The sequence below is a fragment of the Mirounga leonina genome, unplaced genomic scaffold (genome assembly GCF_011800145.1).
Source record: "Mirounga leonina isolate KUSES-001 unplaced genomic scaffold, KU_Mleo_1.0 Mir_172, whole genome shotgun sequence".
Lineage (NCBI taxonomy): Eukaryota > Metazoa > Chordata > Mammalia > Carnivora > Phocidae > Mirounga > Mirounga leonina.
Window position 1 is genome coordinate 14,031,226 of NW_023270442.1, and position 27,285 is coordinate 14,058,510.

The window sequence follows — 27,285 nt, forward strand, 5'->3', positions numbered from 1 at the left end:
GCTTTTGATTGTATCGATTTTTCTTCATGCTGTATCTGTTTTCTGTTTCATTTAGTTACGCTTTTTATTATTTCCTTCCACCTACTTATTTTGTATTTAATTTGCTTTTTTCTAGCTTCATAAAAAGGAAGCTTAGATTATTGAATTTGGACCTATTTTCATTTCTGATGTAAACATTTTATTAAGGTATAAACTTCCTTCTAAGCATTGTCATAGCCATATTACACAACTTTTTAATGTGTTTTTGTATCCATTCAGTTCAAAATCTTTTTTGATTTTCTTGGCCATTTCTTCTTTGATGGGTTATTTAGAATTATGCCATTTAGTTTCCAAATATTTCGATTGTTTTTCAGATATCTTGCTGATTTCTGATTTATTTATGTTATAAGCTGTAAGCATACTCTGTATGATTTCAATTCTTTTTAATCTTTTTAAGTTTACTGAGACTTATTTTGTGGCTTAGCATATGATTGTGTTGGTGAATATTTTATGGGCACTTGTAAATAATAGGTACTCTGTTGTAGTTGGGTGGAGTATCTCATAAACATCAATCACAGAAAATTGATTCATGGTGTTTTTTGTGTTTTCTATGTCCTTACTGATTTTGTGACCTCTTCCAGCTGCTGCCAGAGGATGTTGAAAGCCCTACCATTGTAAATTTTTCCTTTTTTCTTCCAGTTCTGTCAGTTATTGTTTCATATACTTTGAAGTCCTAGTCAATTTGAGATATTAAGTTATGACCTATACTGTAAATAGTGTCAGATGTTCACAGCTAGAAATTGTTTGAACATATTAAAAAGTGCATGTACCTTTTAAAAGTATATTCTTCTATATGGTAACTTTTTTATATGTCTTTCATTAACTATGAGAAGTTTCATAAAATATTCTCTTAGAAAATTTAGGAGTGAAGGCCACGTGTTTATTTATTATCTCACTGAATGCCCTGTGACCAAACACATTTTTTATTATTTAAGATTGACATTATGTTCACTTATTGATAATAAAATACAAATTAGGGTTCCTGAAAAAGTAGTGAAGTGAAAAATAATACATGGCTTGAAGAAGGCCGGGTACATCATAGGCTATGAGATATTGGTTCCTTTTCCTTACTGTTACTAGCAGATACTTGCTGTGCAGATGAGTCAGGTAGCCCTTCATGTTGGTTTATGACTTATTTTAGAAACTTAGGTTGGCATTTAAAAGTGATGTTTATATACGTTAAGTAGTCTCAGTGATCTGAGCTAGGTTTTATCTTGATGTGTTATTGTTTGTCTTGGTACAGGAAAGAAACTTTTGCATTGGGTAAGAGGCCTTTCCTTAATTTAGGGAGGAGAATAGGAGAAGCTCAGTTGGCTGGGCCTTTTTGGGGAAACAATCTGAATTGTATATTCTGTTTTGTCCAGATTTGGGGAAACGGGTGTGGATTATTCATATGAGACGATGCTTCCAGATCCTTTCTGTTGAACTATATCTCTCTCCTATTCAGAATTGTGGCACACAAAGATTATTGCATATAAGCCAGTCTGTATCTAAGAATGGTTGTTCCAAAAAGGACTGCTTCTTAGCCTCTGATAAAAATTTTCAATTAAGGCATTTTTATTTTCTCAAACCAAAAATCAACACATAGAGATTTTTTCAAGTTTTTATTTAAATTCCACGTAGTTAACATACAATGCCTATTACTTTCAGGTGTAGAATTTATTGATTCATCACTTACATACAACACCCAGTGCTCATCACAGGTGCCCCCTTAATGAGATTTTTTAAAATCCAGATAAAAATGAAAATCAAGTATTTGTTATTCTGCCCCAGAAAGGCTGTCATTTTACTGAAATGTGTAGAAACTATATAGGATACTCTCAGCTGAACTTAAGCAAATACGGTGCTTGACAGGTCATCCATGAAAACTCCAAATAGCCTTTCACAGTGTGGGTTAGCTTTTTTCTTATATCAGGTAAAAAATAGTTGGTTCAAGACTTTTATGTACCTGATTAAAATTATAGGTCCATCCTCAGTGGTGGAAAAACATATGGCGGCCAAGATTCTATCGTTAGAAGTCTCTTCTTCTTCTTTTTCTTTTTTTTTTAAAGATTTTATATATTTTTTGACAGCGAGAGAGGCAACACAAGCCAGGGGGCGGGGGAGTGGGAGAGGGAGAAGCAGGCGCCCCGCTGAGCAGGGAGCCCGATGTGGGGCTCGATCCCAAGACCCTGGGATCGTGACCTGAGCCAAAGGCTTAACGACTTAGCCACCCAGGAGCCCCTAGAAATCTCTTACTGATTTCTATTTCCATCTTCAGGTGTATGGTAAACCTTAATTTGCCTTATTAAGTATCAAAGTTCAGAGTAGAGTAGTTCCTGTTCAAATTACTCAGTCAGTTTGCAAACAGTAGAATCAACTGCATTTATGTTTGATCCCAGTGCAAGGGAGAAATCAGTACTTCCGGTTTTCTCTGCTGAGTTGTACTTAAAGTACATTTTTGAAAGCTTATAAATAGGCAGTAAGTCAACAAAAATTTAAGAAATCTCAAGAGAGCTATAACTGTCTTAACTTTATTTCAGTGAAAAGCATTTGGCAAATAGTTAATTGCTTGGCAAAAAAGCAAATGTTGCCCTGACAAGTGATTAAATGCAGTTTCTACATAGAGGATTTGGGGTGAGATTAGATGAGTCTTTGACGGACAAGTAAACGGACTTACGTCTGCCTGGATGTGGAATGTAGACATGGTAGTTTTCCCTGTCAGCTCATTGTTGTTTTCCTCCTTCTCTCCTAGGAGGCTCAGCAAATGCTCGGAAGACTTATTCCAGAAAAACAGATACTCAATGACCAACTCAAACAAGTTCAGCAGAACAGTTTGCACAGTAGGTGTTTGCTTTTTAAAGTCGCCCTTTTCCTCTTCTACTGGCATGACTTGCCCTCCGTGAAATGAGAACATTAAAAACCATTTTCCTCACTACCAGTTTGCTTTTCTTATCTTGCAATGTTTTTCTAAAATAGGAGATTCACTTCTTACACTCAAAAGAGCCTTAGAAGCAAAAGAGCTAGCTCGGCAGCAGCTACGAGACCAACTGGATGAAGTTGAGAAAGAAACCAGATCAAAACTACAGGAGATTGATATTTTCAATAATCAGCTGAAGGTAACTATTCTCTGCATCCCTACATATATGTCCTACCCTTTAACTTTTCTAACTGGCCAGATGAGTTGATACTTAATTCCAGGGAGAAAAATTTATGATGCTGGTTTGTCAGCCCTCCTGCAAACCTTCATACTTATAGATGAGTATTATACGATCCAAATTGTAATTTTCTCTTTAACATATAAAGATGAATTTGGCATTTGTAAATTAAAGCTGAGTGAGTGGCCCCCACACGACATCTGTCTTTAACCGGAATTACATTTTTCTATGTTTCCATCCTTTTGTCTGTTGATAACTGCATCAAGTTGAAGTCCAAAAGCAAGCCTCCAAAAGAGTCTGTCTTTTGTTCTTTGGAGACTGCTAAAACGGGATTGTTTTCTCTTTTTTAAAAGTAAGAATTTTTCTGCCACTTCTTACCTTCAAGATTGTCCTAAATCTTTGTTACCTCACATTTTAAAATGTTACTGTTTAATGGAGTAATTGCTTTTTGTCTCTGTGGCAAAAGTAGTATATGGTTTTGTCACATTTACATGGTAAAATTCAGGAAGATGCCAAAGCTTTTAAGGAATGTGAAAGTGGTTATGACAATCTTCTTTGGATTTGGTGCCTTTGATTTAACTTCACAACTTCATCATCTTAAGACCATTAACTCTTACCTTATAATAAAACCCGAATGCAAGCACTTAATGTCCTACCAACAATGAGCACATATACTTTAGATTTAAGTAGATATTGGAGTTTTTAATCAATTATGTTCTTATAAGAAATGAATTTCCCACTTTTTTTTCAGATACTCAGTTTCGTTTTCCATCTCAAAATCCTTTATACTTAACTCTGGCTAATTTTGCTTTTGGCACTGGAAAAAGGAAAACTCCTTTGTTAGTAAAAATAGGAAAAAATTAGAAAGCATATTTGTGATATTTAGTTGGCCTTTGAATTGAAATCCTGGACCAGCTTGTTCAGACATCTGAGTTTAAGGGATTTTTGCTTTTTTTCCCCCCAGAGTAATAGGTAATGAAATTCTCTCAATTGTACAATGCCAAGCAAGTGCTCCTAGGGGACATATTATTTGAGCCAACTTAGTGTTTTTCTTTGCTTTCATTCTTACACAGAATATGTGTGTGTGTGTGTGTGTGTGCTCTAGGTACGTTCCACACTTGTACATACGTGATTATATTAGATACGTAAGTACCGGAAGTAGAGCCTGTCTGTCTCGAGAATAAACACAGTAAAAATGCTCACATTAACTCTCAGTGACTTGTCACTATTTCAGGAGAAAGAATATGATCACAGTGCTTTTTAAAAGTCTCTTAGAGCACAAACGGTTAAATACTCGGGTCTCTTCTGAACCCAGGCAGTAGTCCAGACTTCTGCCTTAATCTTAAGATTCCTTTTTCTTGCAATATGACTCCCCAAGCAAAGCTCATGTATTAGAGGATGACACTGCAGTGGGTGATTTTTCCCAAATGCCTAGCCTATTTATGGAGCGTTTTGGCCCATTGGAGTGCAGTTGCCATTGCCGAAGAGAACACCCTGCCGAGGTGACGTGAGTCCCTCTTACTGTGTGTCATTGACCGAAGCTGCCTTGACTTAGAGCTGCCGACACAAAGGCTGACGTCAGCCCTTCCTTCCACTTTATTCCTTTCCCCACATATACTCATTTTTAAATACGAACATTGCTGTCTTCATTTTTATTTTGGCTCTCCATTATTAACTTTAAATTTAATGTAGAGAGTTAAAAATGATGAGCCAGTATAGCTTTATTATTTTATTTAACAACCGATTTGGAGGCCTTAACAAATACACTGTTTTGCCTTATGATTATTATTTCTCGTATTTCTCTCCTGTCTGGTGAAACAAAAACAGAAACGGTTGAATCGAAGCATCAAAAGATTTATAATTTGATCGAGACAACTCTAGAGGCAGATTTAAGATTTCGTCTTGAGTGTGTCCTGCCTCCTTTTCTTTGTTGTAGTCACGTTGGAAAATAGGAAGCATTTTCCCCCTGACTTCAGAGCACGTATTCATCAGTAACTGTCGTTCTTGCATGATGAGACAGACCAGGAGAGCCAGCATTCCGACCCCTGGGGTTTCCTTGGTGCCTCTCTTGATAAGAGCAGTGCCTTAACAGCATTCACACTAATGATGCAAAAATTACTTCTGCCTTGCTGGGAGTGAAACCTTGGCAATCGTCCAGTCATTTCACACGTCTTATCTGACGGTGTGAACTCGCTACATCCGAAACCCCCCTCCCAGAAGGAAACAAGCTGGAGAGTATAGAAGAAAAAGTAGGACTTAGCAGTTTTTATATTCGTGTAGATTGTTCCCCTAGAGAAGGTGTAATTCACTCATTATCAGCTAATATGGTGACACTGGAGAAGTACCTTATGGCATGCAGAATTTTAAAATTAGTCGATCAGGGCATTAAACCTGTATTCCGTGGCTGGCTCCACAAATGAGGATTCCAGTAAACCAAAATCAATTTCCAAGTTTCTTTGGTAGGCAACTACTTGCAATAAGTTACTCGCTTCTTTTGAAGCAAACTCAAAGTCATGTCTAGTCCCTTACTTAGAAGGTCATGTAGGGAATCCTAGCATTCTGCTTTCACCCAGATTCTGTTGGTACAAGACTGTGATCAGGATGTTCTTTTTTTTTTCCCTTAAGATTGTATTTATTTATTTGAAAGAGAGAGAGTGAGTGAGTGAGAGAGAGAGCACAAGCAGGGTAAGGGTCAGAGGGAGAGGGAGAAGCAGTCTCCCCTCCTGAGCAGGGAGCTCAACGTGGGGCTGGATCCCAGGACCGCAGGATCATGACCCGAGCCAAAGGCCGCTGCCCAACCAGCTGAGCCCCCCAGGCGCCCCAGGATGTCTTAAATGTATTTAGTTTCTTGAACATAGAAGAGTTTAGAGAGTAGGTATGTTTTATCATTTTTCCCCTTTAAAAAAAAAAAAAAAAAACATACAATCTGATTTAGTCCTTTCTACCAAGGGGCTAGTTCAGATTCATTCTTCTTTTAGGAGTCTCTCCTTTTTCTTCACTTGAGGAAGAGTTACATTCCTGCTTCCTCCCCCAAGACCTGTTCACCAAGGATGGAAATTCTCAAGTCATTAATTAAAGAGGAAAAAAAATTACTTTTGCAGTCAGGTTAACCAGGTAAATGTTTCATACAGATAGCAACATATTGAAAACATAAAGCATGTTTACAATTACAGTCGTGTTTTAAACAGCTCCAGATTCAGGGATATGAAACGTAAGGTCTCTAGAGTCTTCTACCTGATCTCATAGAAATTGAGGGCTCATTCTTTCCTTTCAGACAAGGCTCTTTTTCCATGTATTTTTATAGACCTCTACCTAACAGATGTGACATTTATATATTTGAAAAATAATCCCAAGATATAACTATTTTCCTTTTTCTAATTTATCACCCCAAACCAAGAATTACTTGAGAAAAGAAGCAGAGGAATCTCAATGTAGCAAATATACTTTGCTTTTTTAAGGCCATAGGAAAGGGCTAGGGGCTGGCGGTGGGGGGTGGGTAGAAATGGTAGCACCCTGAGATATTGACTCTCTTGTGCTAGAAATCCCCTGATTGGCAGCCTTTGTATTTATGCTGCTTTTTATATGAGCAGTAAATTTCACCTTTCTGATGATCAAATGAAAATTTGACCAGGGATTGAATCATGAATAATTGATTTTGTTTGTAATTATTGCTAGCGACAATTAATACTTCTTAAAGAACTTTTAATTCAGTGGATCAGATTTGTTTACCATAGTTTTCTGCTTTTAAAATGCACTGTGTATGCAACAAATATTTTCTCATACTAAGAAATCAGTAGTCCTCTCATACTCATTTTCTAGAAACATCAATTTAAACATTATTCTCTATGAATTTCTCTTTTTACTTCATTTTACATGAAAATCAAAAACTCTTTAACATTTTTTGAAGAAGCTCTGTGCCTAAAAGGCACATAGAGACATTCTGATCTTGTTTTTCTTACGTACAATGCCTTACCTGTAGGTATAAAATTATGGTTTTAGCAAGTGTCAAATAACATTACCGATAGGGACTTTTCAGATAGAAGCACTTGACTTCCCCTTGGCAATGTTAACAGGCGCTGTACCAGTTTTCTTTGGTACAGACAGCCTAATATTCCATATTTTCATATCTTAACTATGATATAGGGCAGCAACATAATGTACAGCAACAGTTTTCAAGGTTTCAAGTGTGTGCCAAATAAGAGAATCCAGCACTCAGAGAGGCTAGACGTTGTGTTTCATGTTGAAAAGTCTGAGTCCTTGTTGGTTCCCGTCTAGTCACTGTGTGCTGGACAAGTCCTAATGTGAATGACCTTTATATTAGGGCATTTCTTTCTTCCAGTCCATGGCAATGAGGAGGTAGTGGTGCAGGGCCTGGCCTTCTCCTGGGCTACATCATCCTCTTAGCCTCCTTTCTAAAGGTCTCCATGCCCTACTCAGGCAATGCACATCCTTCTCAGACTAAGAGTGATGGACCACCCCCAGCTCTGTGCTTAAGTTTCCCGCATGCAGATGAGTGCTCAGTGTCTAAGAGAGAGTTTCCCACGAAGTGCTAAACCTTCTTTGTCAGAGTCAGTGATCAGTTACTATAAATCGTGGAGTGTGGGTGAATCTTTCCGCTTGACGAATTGTGTGTGTGCTGGTGGAAGCCCTGAACTATGAGCTGGATAAGGTACTGTATACCTTAGTCTTGTCTTTATAGCAAGTATTTTAATAGGCCACTGAATTGGCCACTTGGCTGCAAAATTTTGAAAGACAACACTCAGTCATGATTTGGTTCTGTGTGCATATTTCCATCATATGGGAGACAGTATTATGGTCAGTAGTACTATTCTAAAAATGGACAGTATTTTGTTTCTTAGCAAAATTGAGTATTTTGGACTAATTCAGAATTACGAATTGTATTTTTTAAATATACTTGGGAAATCCAGGCTTCTTAAATTAGACACAAGAGGCTCTTAAGAGATATAAATTCTGCTCATATGATACCTGTCTTAAAATTGCTCCTAAGAACTGAATTGATGTTGAAATGAGAATGCCAGTTATAGTAAATAAGGTTTTTGATTTAACTGAGGCTTTTATGCTCTTGGTTTCAGACCCTTGCTTTCATGGCAGGCTCATTCATTATGAAGGCAGTGAAAGGCAAAATGTTTAGCAACCAGGGAGAAAAAGAAAAGAGCTGGAGAACGAACTGCAGAACAGAATGAGAAGTCAGGAAAAAAAATGCATGTGAAGGGAAACAATGAAGGAAAGAAAAAGACCCAGAAAGAGGAGATACAGAGACAGCAAGAGAAATCAGTATAAACTCAAATAAAAGAACAACATTGCTTTCTCATATTAGTAGAATAATGTTTGGCTGTTTCATGGTTTGCTACATGGTTTTGTTCATGATTAAATTTTCTTTTTACCTATATGATCCTTTTGAAAAGACCTGTTCAGCACAGAAGTAATAAAACTCTCTCATTCAATGTACTTGTGATTGTGGAAACTTTATGTAGATTCCTTGAATATAGAAAGATAATTAGAACATGCCCACGATTCAAAATAATTAACAGGTGTTGTATATACCAGACTCTACACTGCACGCATAGGCTTGGTTGGTTGGTTGAGGCTTTTTTTTATAGTGTGGGTTTTTCTTTTGAGGTCTTTAAAAAATTTAACAAAAGGTGATTTGGGAAAGGGAAGAAAGCAGAATTCAGTCTTCTGAAAAAACACTTTCTTTTTTTTATTCTCATGTTTAGCCAGAGCCTTTGACCGTTTTATCCTTTAGAAAACTTGTATTTAAAATAATGGGTTATTGATTTATAAGATGAAGCTGAGACATTTTGGGAAAACTCAGATTTTCAGGACAAAATGGAGTCCATTTTCTCTTCTTTGTAACAGCAGGGTAGATACCAAAGCCTCTTGGGAGACGTGGGTGAAGATTCTTAATTAGCTCTTCCTACAGAGAGGGCAGGATTTCCTAGCTCTTCTCCCCTCTTCTGTCCACCTGTCTCCTCACCCCTTCTCACACACACACATACACACACACACCCCAATGCATTGCTCTCTGGTTCTCCTGTAGCACTTAGGATAGATTGACTACCAATTGTTCCATGGGGAACTGGAATTCCTATTTGGTTGAATAATGACTTCAGATTTAGAATAATATTTAAATAATGTTTTTAAACATTAATATACCCCTCTCAGAATTTAAAAACTGACCAATTTTTTTTTTTTTTTGGTATTCCACCCATTTTCATGCATCAAGAGTGAATACATTTTATAATTTTGTGACGAATGGACTGTCAGTTTACTTTGATTTGGGTACAGTTTCTGTGTTTTGAAATACTTACTTTTCAGATTTTTTTCAGGCAGTTACAAGTCTCCCTGTCCTCACTGGGTTTGTTGATTGGCTTTCTTTAATGGCTTTCAGTCTGTTTTACAACAACTTACTTGGGATATTTTAAAACTCAAAAAGCTTTTTTAAAAATTCTGATGTTGTGTGCTACATAATATCCCTGGGTGAGAAATAAAGTGACACCTAGATCAATTTCCTAGGTCCATTTCATATTAATAGTCTGAAGATTATTATAAACATGAGAGATGCGTCCTAAACAGTTTTATTTTGATTTACAATGTTGAGTTCATGAATTTCAAGTAATGTAGATGTGTTTGTTTTGTCTCATGTTTCCCAGAGACAGCCTGAGGTAAAATCGAGAGGCAGAATAATCCTTCAAAAAAATTAATGATCAGGGGCGCCTGGGTGGCTCAGTTGGTTGAGCGACTGCCTTCGGCTCAGGTCATGATCCTGGAGTCCCGGGATCGAGTCCCACGTCGGGCTCCCTGCTCGGCGGGGAGCCTGCTTCTCCCTCTCCCACTCCCCCCTGCTTGTGTTCCCTCTCTCGCTGTGTCTTTCTCTGTCAAATAAATAAATAAAATCTTTAAAAAAAAATTAATGATCAAATTAGCAATAAATTTCCATTAACTACTAGCTTTTCCAGGCCCCTGTTGCCGGTTAATTTTTTTGTTTCTTCACAAGCATGTGCATAAAGTAATGTTTATGGAAAGGAATCACATACATATTGTTCTGCTGGATACTTCTCAGTATTCCAGTAGTACCGCTTCACATAATACACCTATTTTTGAGTGTCTCTAAGTCCAAATAAAGCAGAAACAGTCACAGTTTTTTTATTTTTTAATTTTTTAAATTTTTTTAAATTTATTTGAGAGAGAGAGAATGAGAGACAGAGAGCATGAGAGGGAGGAGGGTCAGAGGGAGAAGCAGACTCCCTGCCGAGCAGGGAGCCCGATGTGGGACTCTATCCCGGGACTCCAGGATCATGACCTGAGCCAAAGGCAGTTGCTTAACCAACTGAGCCACCCAGGCGCCCCAAACAGTCACAGTTTTTAAGTCAAGCAATAAAACAACTGTCATTAGTAAATTTGAAAGTGAGCCATGTTTCTCAGGGCAAAGAATCTTCTGGAGTATTCAATTTGTCCAGCATATTGCTTTTGAAATACTTTGGCTGTATGCCATAGGATGTCCAAAGATGTTTTATGGTACAAATATCTTAATTCTTTAAGGGCAATAAGTGATTTTTTTTCCCCCCGAGTTGAAGGAAGAAAGTTAAAAGCAAGCTTATTTTCATTTATCTTTGCTAATACATGGTAGAATCTTTATTTGCCGGTTATCCTCCCACGGTGGTTCATAATCTGTGTTTGATCAGAGACCCCTTTCAGAATCCAGTAAAAGCTCTGAGCCTTCTCTGCAAGAAAAATGCCTGTGTAGTCCAGTTTTCATGCTGTCTCATAGTGTTCCCAGAGCCAAAGCTTATTCATAGACCCTGGCGAAGAAACTGTTACATCTTAGAATTCTAGAGATATTATTGGTGATAAAGATCTTACCTTTTAATTTACATACACTACACGTTCTATAGTTTTATTTTACTTATGCATTTGTAAACACATAGCTCAAACTTCTTCGATGCATGTTTAATTATTTCTTCTTTACTAAGAAAGGCATTATACTCTATTAAGAGATAATATCAAATTAGCATGCACTATACCTATGTAAAACATCTCATACCCTTGAATAGAACTCACAGAAGAAAAATCAACAAGGTTGTGTACTCAATACCGTATTGCTAGATGAATATCCAGCCAATAAATATGTGACTGTAGTAGGATTATTGATTATAGAAAAAATAATTTTAGTAAGAGCCATGAGTGAGATCATGAATTTGGGGTCTCAGTAATTTTTTTTAATTTAAGATTTTATTTATTTATTTGACAGAGAGAGATACAGCGAGAGAGGAACACAAGCAGGGGGAGTGGGAGAGGGAGAAGCAGGCTTCCCACCGAGCAGGGAGCCCGATGTGGGGCTCGATCCCGGGACCCTGGGATCGTGACCCGAGCCGAAGGCAGACGCTTAACGACTGAGCCACCCAGGCGCCCCGGGTCTCAGTAATTTCTTATTTGTTCTATTTTTATCTTCATTATAATAGAGAACTAACTGTGACAAGACCTAATAGAACATGCAGGGTCACTTCGATGAGGTTGACATCAGATGATACAATTCATGTCATGAAGCTTTTTGTAGCTACTTCTCCCAGTGGTTCTGTCATTTCCTAAATAAGTAATTTAATTATACCAGATTTATTTGTCACCTTAGAAATTTTTCCCTGAAGGAATTAAAAGGGTACTTTTAAATAGCTGTGATTGGGCACCTGGGTGGCTCAGTTGGTTAAGCGACTGCCTTCGGCTCAGGTCATGATCCTGGAGTCCCGGGATCGAGTCCCGCATCGGGCTCCCTGCTCGGCAGGGGGTCTGCTTCTCCCTCTGACCCTCTTCCCTCTTGTGCTGTCTCTCGTTCTCTCTCTCTCAAATAAATAAAATCTTTTAAAAAAATAAATAAATAAATAAATAGCTGTGATTGCACTCGAGCCTCTTAAACAGTAGTGCTGAAAGGGAATGACAGAGCAGTACAAAGCCCTCTGTCCCCCACATGAAGGGACTCTGCCCCACAAGGCCCTTGTCATGCTCAGAAATATTCCTTCATTCTGTAGATGGCCTTCCTAGAAGTTCAACTTAAAAATTTTTATTTTATTTTTATTTTTTTAAGATTTTTATTTATTTGCGAGAGAGAGAATGAGAGACAGAGAGCATGAGAGGGGGGAGGGTCAGAGGGAGAAGCAGACTCCCTGCCGAGCAGGGAGCCCGATGCGGGACTCGATCCCGGGACTCCAGGATCATGACCTGAGCCGAAGGCAGTCGCTTAACCAACTGAGCCACCCAGGCGCCCCTAGAAGTTCAACTTTTAGAAAAAAGTTATCAAGTTTCGGAATCATGAATTTTCTGCCTTGCCTTAAGCTCCCAAGTCCAAGGAAAGAGAGGAAGACCTGGATTGCCTGCCTATTTGCAGCATCTTCATTTTCTTAGAGTGGCGTGCTCAGCAGTATTTGAACTGGATGAAGGAAACGATAGAAAAACTTTGCAGTCCTCACATCTAGATCATGACATGCCAGGGCCTTCTGTTACCTTATTTGACATCTGTGATTTTATGACTCTTGCAAGTTCCAGTTCCTTGGAGATACTTGAAGCTGCAGCTTATTTGTACAGTTCAAGGATGGGTTCAGCCTCGCCTGTTATGCGGCTATTCTCAAGAATAAATGTGCTTTTAAAATTTCAAAATAATCTTCCTTCTTGTATATTTGATAAATCTAAAAATTGGTTTTAAAACTGTCTTACTAATAACATGATTTTCTTTCTGTAGATTCGTTATATTCACTTCCTATTGCTTTTTTTTTTTTTTAAAGATTTTATTTATTTATTTGAGAGAGGGAGAATGAGAGACAGAGAGCACGAGAGGGAAGAGGGTCAGAGGGAGAAGCAGACTCCCTGCTGAGCAGGGAGCCCGATGCGGGACTCGATCCCGGGACTCCAGGATCACGACCTGAGCCGAAGGCAGTCGCTTAACCAACTAAGCCACCCAGGCGCCCTTCTTATTGCTTTTTATTTTATAGTGCCGCCTAAAACATTCCTAGCTTTACTGCTGTCTTGACTTTGTATCTGGTAATTAATGATCTGTAAGTTAACATTCAATCACTAGAGCCCCGTAGAGAAAGGAAATGTGCATTGTAATTCTTTGGTAAAGTGGAAAACCGTTTTTCACAGGTGCCTTGGTACATCACGGGCAGCGTTCATTCCAATTGGCCAATGCTTCTGCAGTACCTGTTGTTCAATATTTTGAATATCACTCTGCCTAGAAATACATTTTTCCTGGGTAAAGTAACAGCTTTTTTTTTTTTTTAGATTTTATTTATTTATTTGAGACAGAGAGAATGAGAGAGACAGAGAGCACATGAGAGGGGGGAGGGTCAGAGGGAGAAGCAGGCTCCCCGCTGAGCAGGGAGCCCGATGCGGGACTCGATCCCGGGACTCCAGGATCATGACCTGAGCCGAAGGCAGTCGCTTAACCAACTGAGCCACCCAGGCGCCCAGTAACAGCTTTTCTATTTTAATATATAATCAGGCTCCTAAACATCAAACTAAAATGTTACTCTACCCCTGCCATTTCTTACTTCTTTGTATTTAATTTCAGCTCAGTTATTTTGCTTACTAGTTATGCCTTTTTGGTTTATTTCTATAAGAAGAATAAAACCCTAAATATAAGAGACACTGAAATAAACAAGGACTAATTTTTTTTATGTGATCAACAATGTCGAAGAATTTAACAGATCTTAAAGCTGAAAGAAAACCCAAGGGTCATCCACTCTGATTCAGCTGTTGGCCTATGTCAGGGACCCGAGATCAGAATCCAGGTTTCTTTGTTCCCGGTTCAGTACCTTTGAATATTGTCTATTGCCGTAAATTATTCTTTCTGAACCTAAGAATTTTATGCAACTGAAGGTGAAATTTTAAAATAAGAAAAAAAGTAAAGTGTTTCAGTCACTTTCCCCCCCTTCCTTTTAAAGGGTCTCAGCCATTGGGCTAATGATGGAGCGGGCCAACTTTTGGGTCCCTCTCTTAGGACGTTAGAGATTGACTTAATATCACCCCACTGGTTTTCCTTTCCACATAGAGAGATTAACTGGAGCTAGTAGTACAGATTACTCTGACACTAGGAAGTGGCCCCTTTTTTCCATTTGTCTCTAAAATATCAAATCCAAGCCACATGCCCAGGGCATCTGCCATAGGGCATAGTCCACCAATGTGTACCTTACAGAGTTGCTTTTTTCTGCCGCATCCTGCCTTGATCCTCCCAGTCTCATCTGCTGGTTCCCCTCCAAAGTCCCTTCCTTCCTTCCCCGTGCCTACTTCCCTTCAGCTGTTTCCCCCAGCACCTGCCTCAGTACCATCTCCCCCTAACCTGCTGGTCTCCAAACACTATCTCACTGATCCCTTTTAGGATCTCTCAAAGCCACTTCTGGTTTATAAAACACTCGTCCATGTGTTCTTACTTTATCCTGAGAACAGTCCAGCCAGCAGAAGAAGCTTAGTCTAACCCTTAGGGCTTTTCTCTAGGAATAAGTGCATTTTAACACTGATGTTCTATAGACAGTGCTCTACCTTTGTTCTGTCTCTGAATGAATCTAAAGGTAGGAATTTAAGGCAGGAGGAAACCTACCCATTTGAACTTAGCCAGTGGACAAGATGAAGAAGACAGGGCAGACCTTACTTTAGTTTTTGCAGCTTACCAAAGAGACCCCAGGGCTGCTACCTCGGGGGACTAGCCCGAGTTACCCAGATGAAGAAGTTAACTGGAAATGCACCCTTAGAGACAGAAGGGAAAAAAATGAAATGCATCCTTGGCTCTACTGGATACTGACTCACCTGATTTATTGTTGACACACGCAAGAGGAGTCTCGGTGACTGAATCTATTAGTGACCATTAGGATCCTCTATGGAACCTATATGGGTTCTCCCTCAACAGGCATTTCTTTATTCTTCACACTTTGGGGTGTTTAAACTTCTGACTTGAGTACTTTAAATATCATAAAATGATTTTTTTTTTTCCAGTAGTTTGCTAAAGAAATCCCTGTTTTTCCTGAGGGCTGATACCAAATGAGGAAGCTGGGTCCAACATGGTGACCGTCATATTATCGCATTTACTTTCAACCTGACTGATGGGTTAGTCTGGGGAAGTCGACAGCTTCACACTTGGATTTAGCAAGAGAAGATGCTCTGGAAGGGTGTGATTTGGTGGGGGCAGTCAAGGTTGTGGAACAGAGGGATGTCCATTTGTTCGAAGGCAGCATAGCATAAGAAGGTGAGGTTTTAATGGAGGCGGTGTGTGAAGAGGTGTATGTGTGAAGAGGTGTGTGTATTTTCCAAGCCAGTAGAGGCTGGTGTTGATTCATTATCGGAAGTGCCTCAGGGTTTTATTGATGATCATCATCATACCTTAAAACTGGTTAAGTCTGTTACTGTTGCCGAGTCTTGAACAATGTAGCTTCTCTAATACCCATCACTAGCAAGTTCCTTCTAAAGCATGTAATGGAAAATGGTGTAATGTTTTATGACTCACTAAAATATAATCTGGAACAGCTCTTGGAGATAGTCATGTCAAAATGTAGCGTGATTTCAGTTTTCCAAGTTAACGTTTTTCAAATCTGAGATGTTAGTCTCCTAAATGGCTAGACGTCCTCACTATGAAAATGTTGCATGCTGATAAACAGTGTTGATGCCTATCACCTCGTGTCATTATATGAACTGTTTCCTGATTGTTTATAGGAACTAAGAGAAATACATAATAAGCAGCAACTCCAGAAACAGAAGTCCATAGAGGCTGAACGTCTGAAACAGAAAGAACAAGAGCGAAAGATCATAGAATTAGAAAAACAAAAAGAAGAAGCCCAAAGGTGAGTCTTTTCCTGTGGATCGTGGACCCATCTGGAAGGAACTTTGAGTATTTATTATTCTTTGTGGGGCTTCTGCAAGTACCTACTGATCAGAAAGAGCCTTCAGTCTTTGTGTGTGTGTGTGTGTGTCTGCGTGTGCAAGCACAAATACGTGTGTATATAAATCTTTGCATATATAAGTACCCCCTGAAGTTTTTGGTTAGTTTCCAGAGCTCTCCCAAGCTACTACTATGTAGATAAGTGGAATTATACAAGGAAATTAGGACACTTGGTATGCTCATTTGCATGCCAATGACCAAAATACGTTTCCAGTTCACAGCCTTTTAATAACAGTGGCAGTCCGGAGTGCTGGTTTGAAATCAAAGCCCCTGAGCACTCGCCACACAGGCTTTCTCCAGTAGGACTGACAGCGTGCCACTCCGACTTCTTTCCTCTTTTCTTCAACTGCAAATTAAAGTTGAGTACAAAAGGAGAAAATTTGCTGCTGCTTAGGATCCAGACACATTTTTTTGTTCGGCTTTGTTTGAATATTTGTGTTTGTGGTTTGTTACTTTTACTGGTAACTTTCTGTCATGAGTCGTAGAAATTTATTTGTTAACTTTTGGTGTGTCTGATTTTGTTACTGGATATTTGCTTTTTAAAGTTCAATTAATTTTTGACGCCAGGAAACAAAAATGACTATTTCAGTGATGCAGTATAAATTGTAAAAATTGGTTATTGAAATTAGAATAAAAAGATGAAGATACAGGGGGCGCCTGGGTGGCTCAGTCGGTTAAGTGTCTGCCGTCGGCTCAGTCATGATCCCAGAGTCCTGGGATCGAGCCCCACATCGGGCTCCCTGCTCAGTGGGGAGCCTGCTTCTCCCTCTGCTCTGCTGCTCCCTCTGCTCGTGCTCTCTTTCTCTCACAAATAAATAAAATCTTAAAAAAAATACCTAACATATTAAAAAAAAAAGATGAAGAAACATAACTTGAGGCAAATCATTGACTTTAGTGGGCTAAGCTCAGTTAAACTATCGAGAGGGCTACACAGTTTGTGTAGTACAGTTGACCCTTGAACAACAAGGGGGTTAGGGGCACAGACCCCCCCCTGCTCAGTTGGAAATGAGTATAGCTTTTGACTCCCCCAAAACTTAACTGCTAACAGCCTACTCTTCTCGGCTGGAAAGAAGCCTATAGATAACATAAACAGTCAATTAACACATATTTTGTATGTTATGTGTGTTATATACTGTGTTCTTATGATAAGGTGAGCTAGAGAAAGAAAATGTTAAAATCATAAGGGAGAGAAAATATATTCAGAGACTGTACTGTCAAATATCCCCATATAAGTGGACCTGCACAGTTTACCAGTGGACAGGTGGGTAGGGTCTCTAACCAATTTAGAGGACTGTTTTATGGTTTTCTTGGGGTATGGTTCAAGGATTCATTTCTTGGATGTGCTGATTAACCCTAACTCCATCCTTTCCTTATCTTCAAAGTTGATAAAACACTTTGATTATTCACAGCATACTGTACTGAGCTTTAACATTTCTATGGAGTAGAAGGCAACACAAAATATAATACAAAAAAGGTAAATTTCCTGCTTTACTCATATAAGTAGTACCCAAAAATTAATTTCAGAAATTACATGGTTATACACTATACATGAAGACTTTTTAAGTAGCAAATATTAAGCAAATTCTATTGTGTGTTTTTGTTGTTGTTACAAATGACAACATAGGTATGGGACCCCTTCCAAAAAACTTTTTTGTGCTTAAAAGATGTTTTATTTTTTTATTTTTTATTTTTATTTTATTTTATTTTTAAGATTTTATTTATTTATTTGACAGAGAGAGACACAGCGAGAGAGGGAACACAAACAGGGGGAGTGGGAGAGGGAGAAGCAGGCTCCCCGCAGAGCAGGGAGCCCGATGCGGGACTTGATCCCAGGACCGTGGGATCATGACCTGAGCTGAAGGCAGTCGCTCAACCAACTGAGCCACCCAGGCGCCCTTAAAAGATGTTTTAAAAGCAAGTAAAACATTAAAGATTTAAGTTAAGAATTTGCCTGCATTAAATTTTCACATGCATACAGGGTAGAAATAAATAGCATATTTTTTAAATGGCGAATACAAGCTTTCTTTGTTTATATTATATTCCTTTGGCAGTTTCCTAATTCCAGGAGATGACTGTGTGTTGGCCATGTCACAGGATAGCATGTTCAGGGTGTGGAGCCTAGAACTGGGCTGCCTGGGATTGAGCCCCAGGCAGGTGTGGCCGTGTGACCTTGGACAAGCCTTCTAATATCTCTGCCTCGTTTTTCTCCTGCGTAAAAATCGGGACGTTAATAGGACCTACTCCCCTGGTGTGAAGGGTAATGGAGTTCGTGTAGGGGGAGGACTAGTTATGACTATCATCGTATCGCTTACTTTTGCACGTGAGTTTCTCTAAACTGTTTTCTGATCTTGAAGACGATCGTACAGTGAGAGAAAAATCGTCCCCGGTCCGGTCCTGTGGGCTTCAGGTTGCGGTCGTCTTAGATGTCAGGGCCTAGATTTCATTGCACTTGTCCCTTCGTGTCAGTTACTTTGACAAACACAAAGTTTTCGGGTTCAGGCAAACGCCCAGAGCATTTTAGTTTAGTTTAGTAACAGGATGGCCACCACCTAAAGGGTTCAAACGAATCTGTTGCTTCCGCCTTCAGTTTTGGGGAGTTATATGTGTGTTCGTCGGGGTACGCGCTCTCGTCTCGTTCGTGCCTGTGTGTGTTATGGCTTTTTGCAGTGAAATACCAGTTTTATCATCGAGAAGTCTCTTTGTTAGTCTTCTAAACACCTGGTAAAATACATCAGGAACCTTCTTCCTGTGTTTTTCTGAGTCCTGTGCTTTCATCATCTCCCTCAGAATTGGAGCCCTGAGGGCCTTTGTCTTATTGACTCCGATAGCTCCATCGGAGGGACAGGATCCTCTCTGCATGGAGCATCCCATTTGCTAGCTGGAGCCTTTTCTGTGAAAAGAGCCCACAGCATTATGAAACTGGAGTTGCTTCCTGGCTGTAATCAAGCATTTTGTTGACAGACGAGCTCAGGAGAGGGACAAGCAGTGGATTGAGCATGTGCAGCAGGACGATGAGCATCAGCGGCCAAGGAAGCTCCACGATGAGGAAAAACTTAGAAGGGAGGAGAGTGTCAAGAAGAAGGACAGTGAGGAGAAAAGCAAACTGGACCCGCAAGACAAGATGAGCCGGCTTTTCCATCAGCATCAGGAACCAGCCAAGCCAGCTGTCCAGGCACCCTGGTCCACCACAGGTAGTAGGGGCCACAAGTCGTTCTAGCAAATAGGTTTTCTCTGCCAGATCGTCCTGAGGAAGACCCATATCTAAGGCAGGCCCTGTCTTGGCTCCTTTCATAGAGCTAGGTGTGAATGCCAGGGTCCTTTGCAGACAGTGCAGATGTTCATTCTCTAGGCTCCTGACATGCCAGTTTAATCTTCCACCACCCCACCAGCCTTTGGTCCCTCTCACACTGGCATCCAGGGCCTTTGCAGACAAAAATGGCATGAGTTTCCTTACCAAGCCCCATCCAGAAACCTGTATTCCAGATTTGGAAAGAACCTGTTGCTTCTCCAGTTTGCTCTTTTCTCTGGGAATTACTGAGCGGTTTCAGGCACCCTTGCCTACACTGATCTGTCTTCAGCCGATGCTACATGAAAGCGTGTTTTTGACCTTTTGAAAACTGTGACTGTTTTTTGCCCTTCGATCGTAAGTTGCCTCTTTAAATCATGATAAATGAAGCCTTTGAAATTGCTAGAAAACGTTATCTCTTGTATCAGATGCAACCTAGCATGTATTTTTGAGATTCAGCTGAAGAAAGGGATTGCCTTTTCCTTTGTATGGCAAATTATATCGATTTATTTGTTCGATTATCAGTGTGCTTTTTATTGGTATACAGAAAGGAAAGAAAGAAGCACACTATTCCATAGGGTTTACTTGTTTCCTGTTTATAGTGGGCAGGGATGGGAGTGGGGTTCAGAGTTGGGCCCCACATAGATGCCTGCAGTCCAGGGAGAAAGTCTGGCAAGCAAAATTATGTTTTAATGCTGCCTTTGATATGAATAATAATTTCACCAGTACTCAATCTTAGGCCATTAGTTTAAATTCCTTATGTTTCCTCCTAGTATAGAATGAGGATTTCTTCTTCCTGTGGTCAGTGGGAAATGTGGCACCTCATCCAGTTCCAGACTGCATGAAGATAATACCTCCCCCTCAATGCTTTTCAGAGAAAATAGATGTGTGGCTAAATACCTACATTTCTAGGGTAAAACAGTTCAGAGGGCCGTGATTAGGTACTATTAAGTGAATCGGAAGTCAGACTGTCTTCTGTTTGCATACATTTTTTAAAAAAAATTTTACTTAAACTCTAAAGTATTTGCATATAAGGTCTATCATTAGGCTCATTTCCCCCACCCCTGGGAGATGTGGAGGAAGACTTACTTCACTGGAGATTATCAATAATAATCATTGTTGGTGAAGTCAGCACTTAACGTTTTATGTGATTGCTTTAGTGGCCAAATATATCAGCATTTCCAAATCTTTCAAAAATGTGGAAAGTTGTGCTTCTTTGCTTCCTGCCAAAGGAGTTTTCTTGGCTGATTCAGATTGGGGGTCACATTCTAACTGCTGCATTGAACTCGGCACCCTGGAGGGGAGGGGAGATAGAGGTCCTGATGCTTTACAGATGTGTGCTACCGAAGCCTCAGCCAGGATCTAAGACAGCCTCGCTGCAATCAGCATTGGGATGGTCTTTGTTGGGGGAGTGGCAGCCAGTGAACTCCGATGGATTTGAGTTGCTGACACCAGGTTTGGCTCTCCTTTGGCACGAAGTATGTGCTTCAGAAATTCCTTGAATAGATGGGAAGAGTTCAGATGTTAAGGTCAACAGCAGGGGAGAGGTCATTTGTTTGGCTTGTTGTCATGCATACGTGTTCCGTGTAATGCTTTATTTTTGTTCCCTTCTTCCCACTGTCTTTGTAAATAGAAAAAGGCCCACTTACAATTTCTGCACAGGAGAATGTAAAGGTGGTGTATTACCGAGCGCTCTATCCCTTTGAATCCAGAAGTCACGATGAGATCACGATCCAGCCCGGAGACATAGTCATGGTAAGAAAGACTCCAGTCAAAGTCTAATTTTCTGTCGATGATTAGCATCTGTCCTCCTCTTGCACTTTATTTGTCAGAGTGAAATTGTCGCCGAGTGTGAAATCCAGGGTTTTTGAAGTATGGGCTCAATCTTCCTTTCCTATTAGAATGAAAGATGATATTTAGAAATGTATCCTAGCAGCACTTTAAGATAGAGGTGTTAAAGAAAATGGGTTCTTATCACAGCCTTGGCGTGTTTTTAACTTTGTAAAGGTCTGGTAATTTCAGAGTTTAGATTGCTTAAATACTATGAATAGTCTTTAAGAAATAGTTTTAAACGCAGAATGCTTTAGCATCACTTTCACAATTGCCAATGATAACTTTTGTATCTTTGGGTCAGTGCATCTTTTTTTCCCCTTTAACTGTGCGATCTTTGAATTGTGTGAATTAACATACAGTTAATCTGCCTTCTTACTCTGTAAATGAGCAGATAAAAGAGTTCAGAATTTTGCTTTGTCATAGTTCCTTGAACTATACTAATAGTTAAATAGACTCAAACTATAGTAACCACTTTAAGAAAGAATAAAGCCATGTGGTTAACCTAAATTATTTTCTGAAAGAAAACAGTAGTTCTTCCATCTAGTTAATAACCTCAGAATTAAGAGTCATAGAAGTGGTCAAACTTTGCATTACTGTTGGCATTTTTTGTTTGTTCAAAGATGGGAATGGTTCCGAATTGTAAAAGAACTCTGAGTGAGACCAACGTGCCTGTGGTTCCGGAAGTAGGTGTCTTTGAAGTTAAAGGGTTGTGCACAGATCATTGCACTATTGCTCACGCGTGCATCTTGCATGTTTACGGCAGATCTCTGCGTGGAGACGCTGTGATCTTTAGTGAGCCAAAATATACAGAAAGAACAATGTGTTTGGTCTTCAGAGATCTCAGGCCTTTCTCCCCTTTATTTCTGACAGTCTTATCTCAAATCATCATGGGCTTGAAATAAGGGAGTCAAGGCCAAATATCAGATTCTTTAGAAGTCAAAAATCTCTGTAACGATAACACGCCCTGTCCAAATAGAGTCCAGCCTTCGTTCAGCAAACAGTTTGTGAAGGCGTGCGTGCTAGCCTCACTCAGTCTTTACAGAAAGAACCGCTGGGTTCTCTGTGGAAGGGCACAGCGCTCTGTACACAGGGACGGTGTCGCAAGGCGTCCGCTTCACCACCAACTCTTTCCCGCACTGTGTTTTCTAATGGCCTGAAGCAGCTTTACTCGTACTGCCTCATCTTGGAAATACCGCGGCTTTTAAAGCCTGTGAATTGTTACAATATATAAAAACAAAAGCCTGTGAATTGTTACAATATATAAAAACACCATGCTGGGACTCTAAAACTTACGAAAGTGCAATGTGACACCAGAGGGGGCCTCATTACAAAGTTGTTTCTTTACACTGAAACAAAAAAAAGAGCTTCAAGTTTTTGAAACTGGATTTTGTTGTAGCACAAGGTCCAGAAAAGTAGCGCTGTCTTCTTGAGATCAGGAAGTGTTACAAATGTAACAATAAGGAAGTGTTCTAGATGATCTGTACTTTAATGAGAAAATACTGCTGTATTTTGGAAACATAGCCTTGTTTCAATGATGTTTTTCCTCAAACTGGCTAACCACCAGCTTGACTAGATGAATAGAGTTTAGATGTGCTGTAAAAATAAAACATTTCATTAAACATATTTTGCCTTGCTTTCAAACCTTTGCTTTCCTGGTGGAGGTTAAAGGGGAATGGGTAAGTCTGTGTAACTGTCAGGAAGTCTGCATCTTATTAAATGTTTTCTTCTTTTAAATCACTTTAACTCTGTGTAAGTACACATATCTTTGGGTGTTGTCGTGGCAGTAAAAATACGTTTTGAGTTTGTGTAGTAGGTTTTGCTTAAAAAAAAAAAAAAAAGAGGTATAAAAGTTTGTGTACCGGATTTCTCTTTGCCAGATTCCATTTAAGGCCTAACTTGAAGGCTGTGTATTTGGCAAATTATAAGGTTAAGTCTCCATCTCAGGCTACAGACAAAAATAAGTTCCAAGTAGTTTAAACATAAAAGTTAAATTTCTTTAAAAGAAATTTTTTTTTTTTGAAAAAGGAAAATATGGGAATAATTTCCTGGCAAAGAAATACCTTCCTGAGTTAAAACCAGAAGCCATAAATGGTAAAAATGGACAGATTTGACAATATAAAATAATTAAAACTTGTATATTGCAAAATACATCCATATTATATAAAGACTCCTAAAAGTTAATATGAAAGAAACCCAAAACTTAGAAAACTTGTCCAAGGATATGAAGAGATATTCACACATGAAGAAAAGTATGTGATTTTAAAAATATACAGAAAGAGGCTTTATCTCACTAGTGATCAGGAAATGCAAGTTAAAAAACCCCAGATAGCATTTTTCATTTCTCACCTACGCAAGTTTAAAGGTTTGGTAATATCCAGCTCTGTCAAGAATGCAGGAAAGTAGATCAAATACACGCTGTCAGCATGCTTATATGAATTGGCTAAGTTATTTGAAAAGCAATTTGACAATACCTGTTCAAATTTAAAATTCTGATTCCCCTTGACCCAGAAATTCTGTTATTTTCCCTCCTCTAGACTGTATTTTGGCAGATGCACAAATACATTTGTTGATGAAGGTTCACTGCAGCGTTGTTGGTAAAAACGAAAAAGGAATAGGCCCATATAAGTAAGGGAATGGTTTAAATAAATTATGATACAGCTAAGCAGGAAGATTTAAGATGTGAAAAAAAAACTGTATAGATCTACACATACAGATAAGCTCACCAGTAAAAAAAAAAAAGGGGCAGGAACAGTATGTACAGTATAATTGCATTTTGGTTAAATAAAAATCTATGTGTGTGTATATGTGAATGTTTTTATGTGTGTGGTTAAATTCTTGAAATATAGACATGAAACCATTAACATTGGTTACTGCTGGGCAGTAAAGAGGGGGCTTTCATGTTTAATTTTTTTGTACTTTTATGTTATTTTCATATTTACAAATGTACCAACATTTGTAATTTTTCATGAAACACTAAAAATAAATCCAACTTTGATTAAGTATCACAGAATGAATACCCAGTTCTGGAATGGTGTTTGCTTTATCTCAGACATCCCAAATATGTCATGAAGGATGGAACGTACGGCTAGGCATAATTTACTGGCTTGCTGAGGGGACAGAGCAGTGTTTTCTTCTACTACACAGTACAGCATTACACCCCAAATGGCATTCAGCTGTATTACCTTCATGAGGTTAACAGTCGGCGTGCACACACACACACACACACCCACCAAAATTGACATGTGATGGTAACATTTTTTATTTCCTGGAGTTTGAGGTTATCATTTTACATGATCATGAAAACATGTAGTAGAACATTACTATCGATCTCTTGGTCGAATAATCAGGATTTCACTTATTTTTGTGGGCACAATAACCATCAGATTCTGATTTCTCAAACTTCTTTGTAAATTAGTGGACTATTCCTGGTTAGATTTCAGAAGTCTAATATTTCCTTTTTTAACATTGGCAGCCTTGGAGGGAGCTTTAAAAAGTCTTTTGTTTTTGAAAAAAACTATCAGTCCAGTTTTCTCCAAAAAATATTTTTTCCACGGTTGACAAAAATAAAAGTGGTATCTTATATATAGTCCTGTTTTAAATATTGCTTATAATATAAAGAAATATAAGATGATGTCTGCCATTCATATATTTAAAGTCTTTTTAGAAAAGTAGGGAGAAACGCATGAAAAAAGCCAATGTCTGATGAAGTTCTCAATGAATGCTTACTAACTGTCCTAGGAATTTAAGAGGAAAGGAATCAGAATGGACTGATATGCTCAGGGAGGAACTTGTTTTTTTTTAAAAAGGTTTATTTATTTATTTGACAGAGAGAGAAAGCATAAGTAGGCAGAGCGGCAGGCAGAGGCAGAGGGAGAAGCAGGCTCCCGGCTGAGCAGGGAGCCTGATGCGGGGCTTGATCCCAGGACTCTGGGATCATGATCTGAGCTGAAGGCAGCTGCTTAACCAACTGAGCCACCCAGGCACCCCAGGGAAGAACTTCTTAATGGAAGCTTCTTAATTGAGTTTGACCTTGAGTTTGACAGCTAGCAATTAAATACTGTGAACATTGATGGCCTATCTTTCTGATCCAGAGGTCCCAAAATTTGGAGAGTGAATAGATCAAATTTGACATCCATGATGTATTGGAATAGCATAAGAAATCAGAAGAGGGGTGCCTGGCTAGCTCAGTCGGAAGAGCATGCGACTCTTGATCATGAGCTCAAGTCCCATGTTGGGTGTAGAGCCTACTTAAAAAAAATTTTTTTTTCTTTTAGAAGACCTTTGCTCACTGCCATTTTGTTGAAGTTTGTCTTAAAAGCACAGGCTGATCATCTAACTCAGCAGGTCTGGGTGGTGCAGGACTGAGGACATTAGAACTGTTCATGGAGCTTAGAAGAAATAAGCGTTCTAGGGCTCACCCCCAGAGACTCTGGGCACTTTACTCCATATACAGGATTCAGAATCTTCTCCAAGTAGACCTCTTAGGCAGTCATTTTTGGGAATCACCTATCTAACCTAATGCCTTTTTCCTGTCAAGACTAATTCTAAATCATTTCTGAAACATATCCTCTTAGAAATTTCCCCCAAAAGGACACTTCTTTATCGGTTATCAGCCAGTCTACCAGTTCCATTCATCCTGAAAATTGTTTATCTTCTAATTTGGTATTATTCATGTAACATTAAACTCATTGTTTTTCCTTGTTTTCTCTGGATGGAGATTTTTTTTAGTATAGTTAGTATCTTTTCTTTCCTGCCTTCCTTCGATTTCCATAGCCTTAACATCTGAGGTTGGCTTGTTTAGTAACAAGTGGCCATAGTATCATCATTGCTTGGAGGGACGGGTACACATCCGATTCCAGGAGTGGGCCATACGCAGCCCCCAGCCTGTTTATTATAATAAAGTTTTATTGGAATGCGGCTGGACCCATTCATTTGCATGCTGCTTTCAGCTGCTTTTGCACTGCAAGGGTAGAGTTGAGTAGTTACAACTGAGGAGAAATTTGATGACCTCTAAATTAGAGCTTTAGAAAACAATTTTCATATTCCAACCCAAAAGTTTTTGGGAAAACATTGTATTCCCAAGCTGGCAGATGCAGAAACCATGTGCTGTGCCCCCCGTACTCAGCACATCCCAGGCAGCCCCCCCAGCTGCTCTGAGTTGGTACACAGTTTAAATCTCTTTGCTGTCCTTATTCTGTGTCATGCTTGCGAGGGGAGAGGGACTTTCTCTTTCCTTCTTTGCAACAAGGTCAGAGATTTCAGAAATATGCTACCAGAGGAATTTGGCAGCCATGAAGCATATAAACAGTGAGAAAGGAGACCGTATTATCGGGCTTCAGCCATATGTACTTGAACCTCATAGCTGCTATGTGCATTCGACTGTTGAATCCAAGCCCTGCAGCCTACAGTGTATATTAACATTCTGTAGAATAGATCAGTAACGTTCGAGACACGTGCACTGTGTCTGGGGTTTGTGTTTCCCTTTTTGTTGATGTTCCACTAGAATGATCCCCAAATGCTTTGAGGTGTTGCAGTGGGGCTAGTTAAATGAAAGTGTAGTAAGACCACTATTTTTAATATTTCAGATCCCCCTGACTTAGAGCCACCAGGAGATGAATCTACTTTATGTATGTTAAACTCCACATTATAGCCAGCCCTGTATGCCTAACTCTTTTTCTGTTCTAATCTTATGTACTGTTTTTCCACCTTTGGATTGGCATTTTGGGTCAAGTTTCCCAAATCCAGGAAGAACTATTTCTCCTTTTCATATGAGAACCTTTGTGCTTTTTCTAAGTGGTTAATTAATGTTGAGAGTGAATATTTCTTACATCCTCTGAATCTTAAAATGAAGTTATTCGTTAAAACTAATGGATTCCTGTAAGAACAAATCAGGCTTATTGAGACTATTGGTTGGTCAGAGTTGACCAGTGAATTTCCTTGGTTAAAAGGGAAAAACTGATCTATTACCCTGAAGGATGGGGAAACTCTTGTTGGCACAGATAAGAGGCTTATATGATACCTTCTCTGCTTCCTAAGTATACAAAACACCTTTC

At 39.2% G+C, this 27,285-nt stretch overlaps 1 protein-coding gene across 4 annotated transcripts in view; it reads left to right on the forward strand.

Annotated features, from left to right (window-relative positions):
* Window positions 1-27,285, forward strand: part of ITSN1 (intersectin 1) — a 212,080-nt gene that overhangs the window by 116,299 nt on the left and 68,496 nt on the right. For all 4 annotated transcript variants that reach the window (XM_035017643.1, XM_035017639.1, XM_035017640.1 and 1 more), the window contains exons 15-19: window positions 2,774-2,861; window positions 2,998-3,137; window positions 15,888-16,015; window positions 19,075-19,304; window positions 21,033-21,154. In XM_035017643.1, coding sequence (XP_034873534.1) covers window positions 2,774-2,861; window positions 2,998-3,137; window positions 15,888-16,015; window positions 19,075-19,304; window positions 21,033-21,154 — 708 coding nt within the window. The remainder of the gene's footprint in view (window positions 1-2,773; window positions 2,862-2,997; window positions 3,138-15,887; window positions 16,016-19,074; window positions 19,305-21,032; window positions 21,155-27,285) is intronic.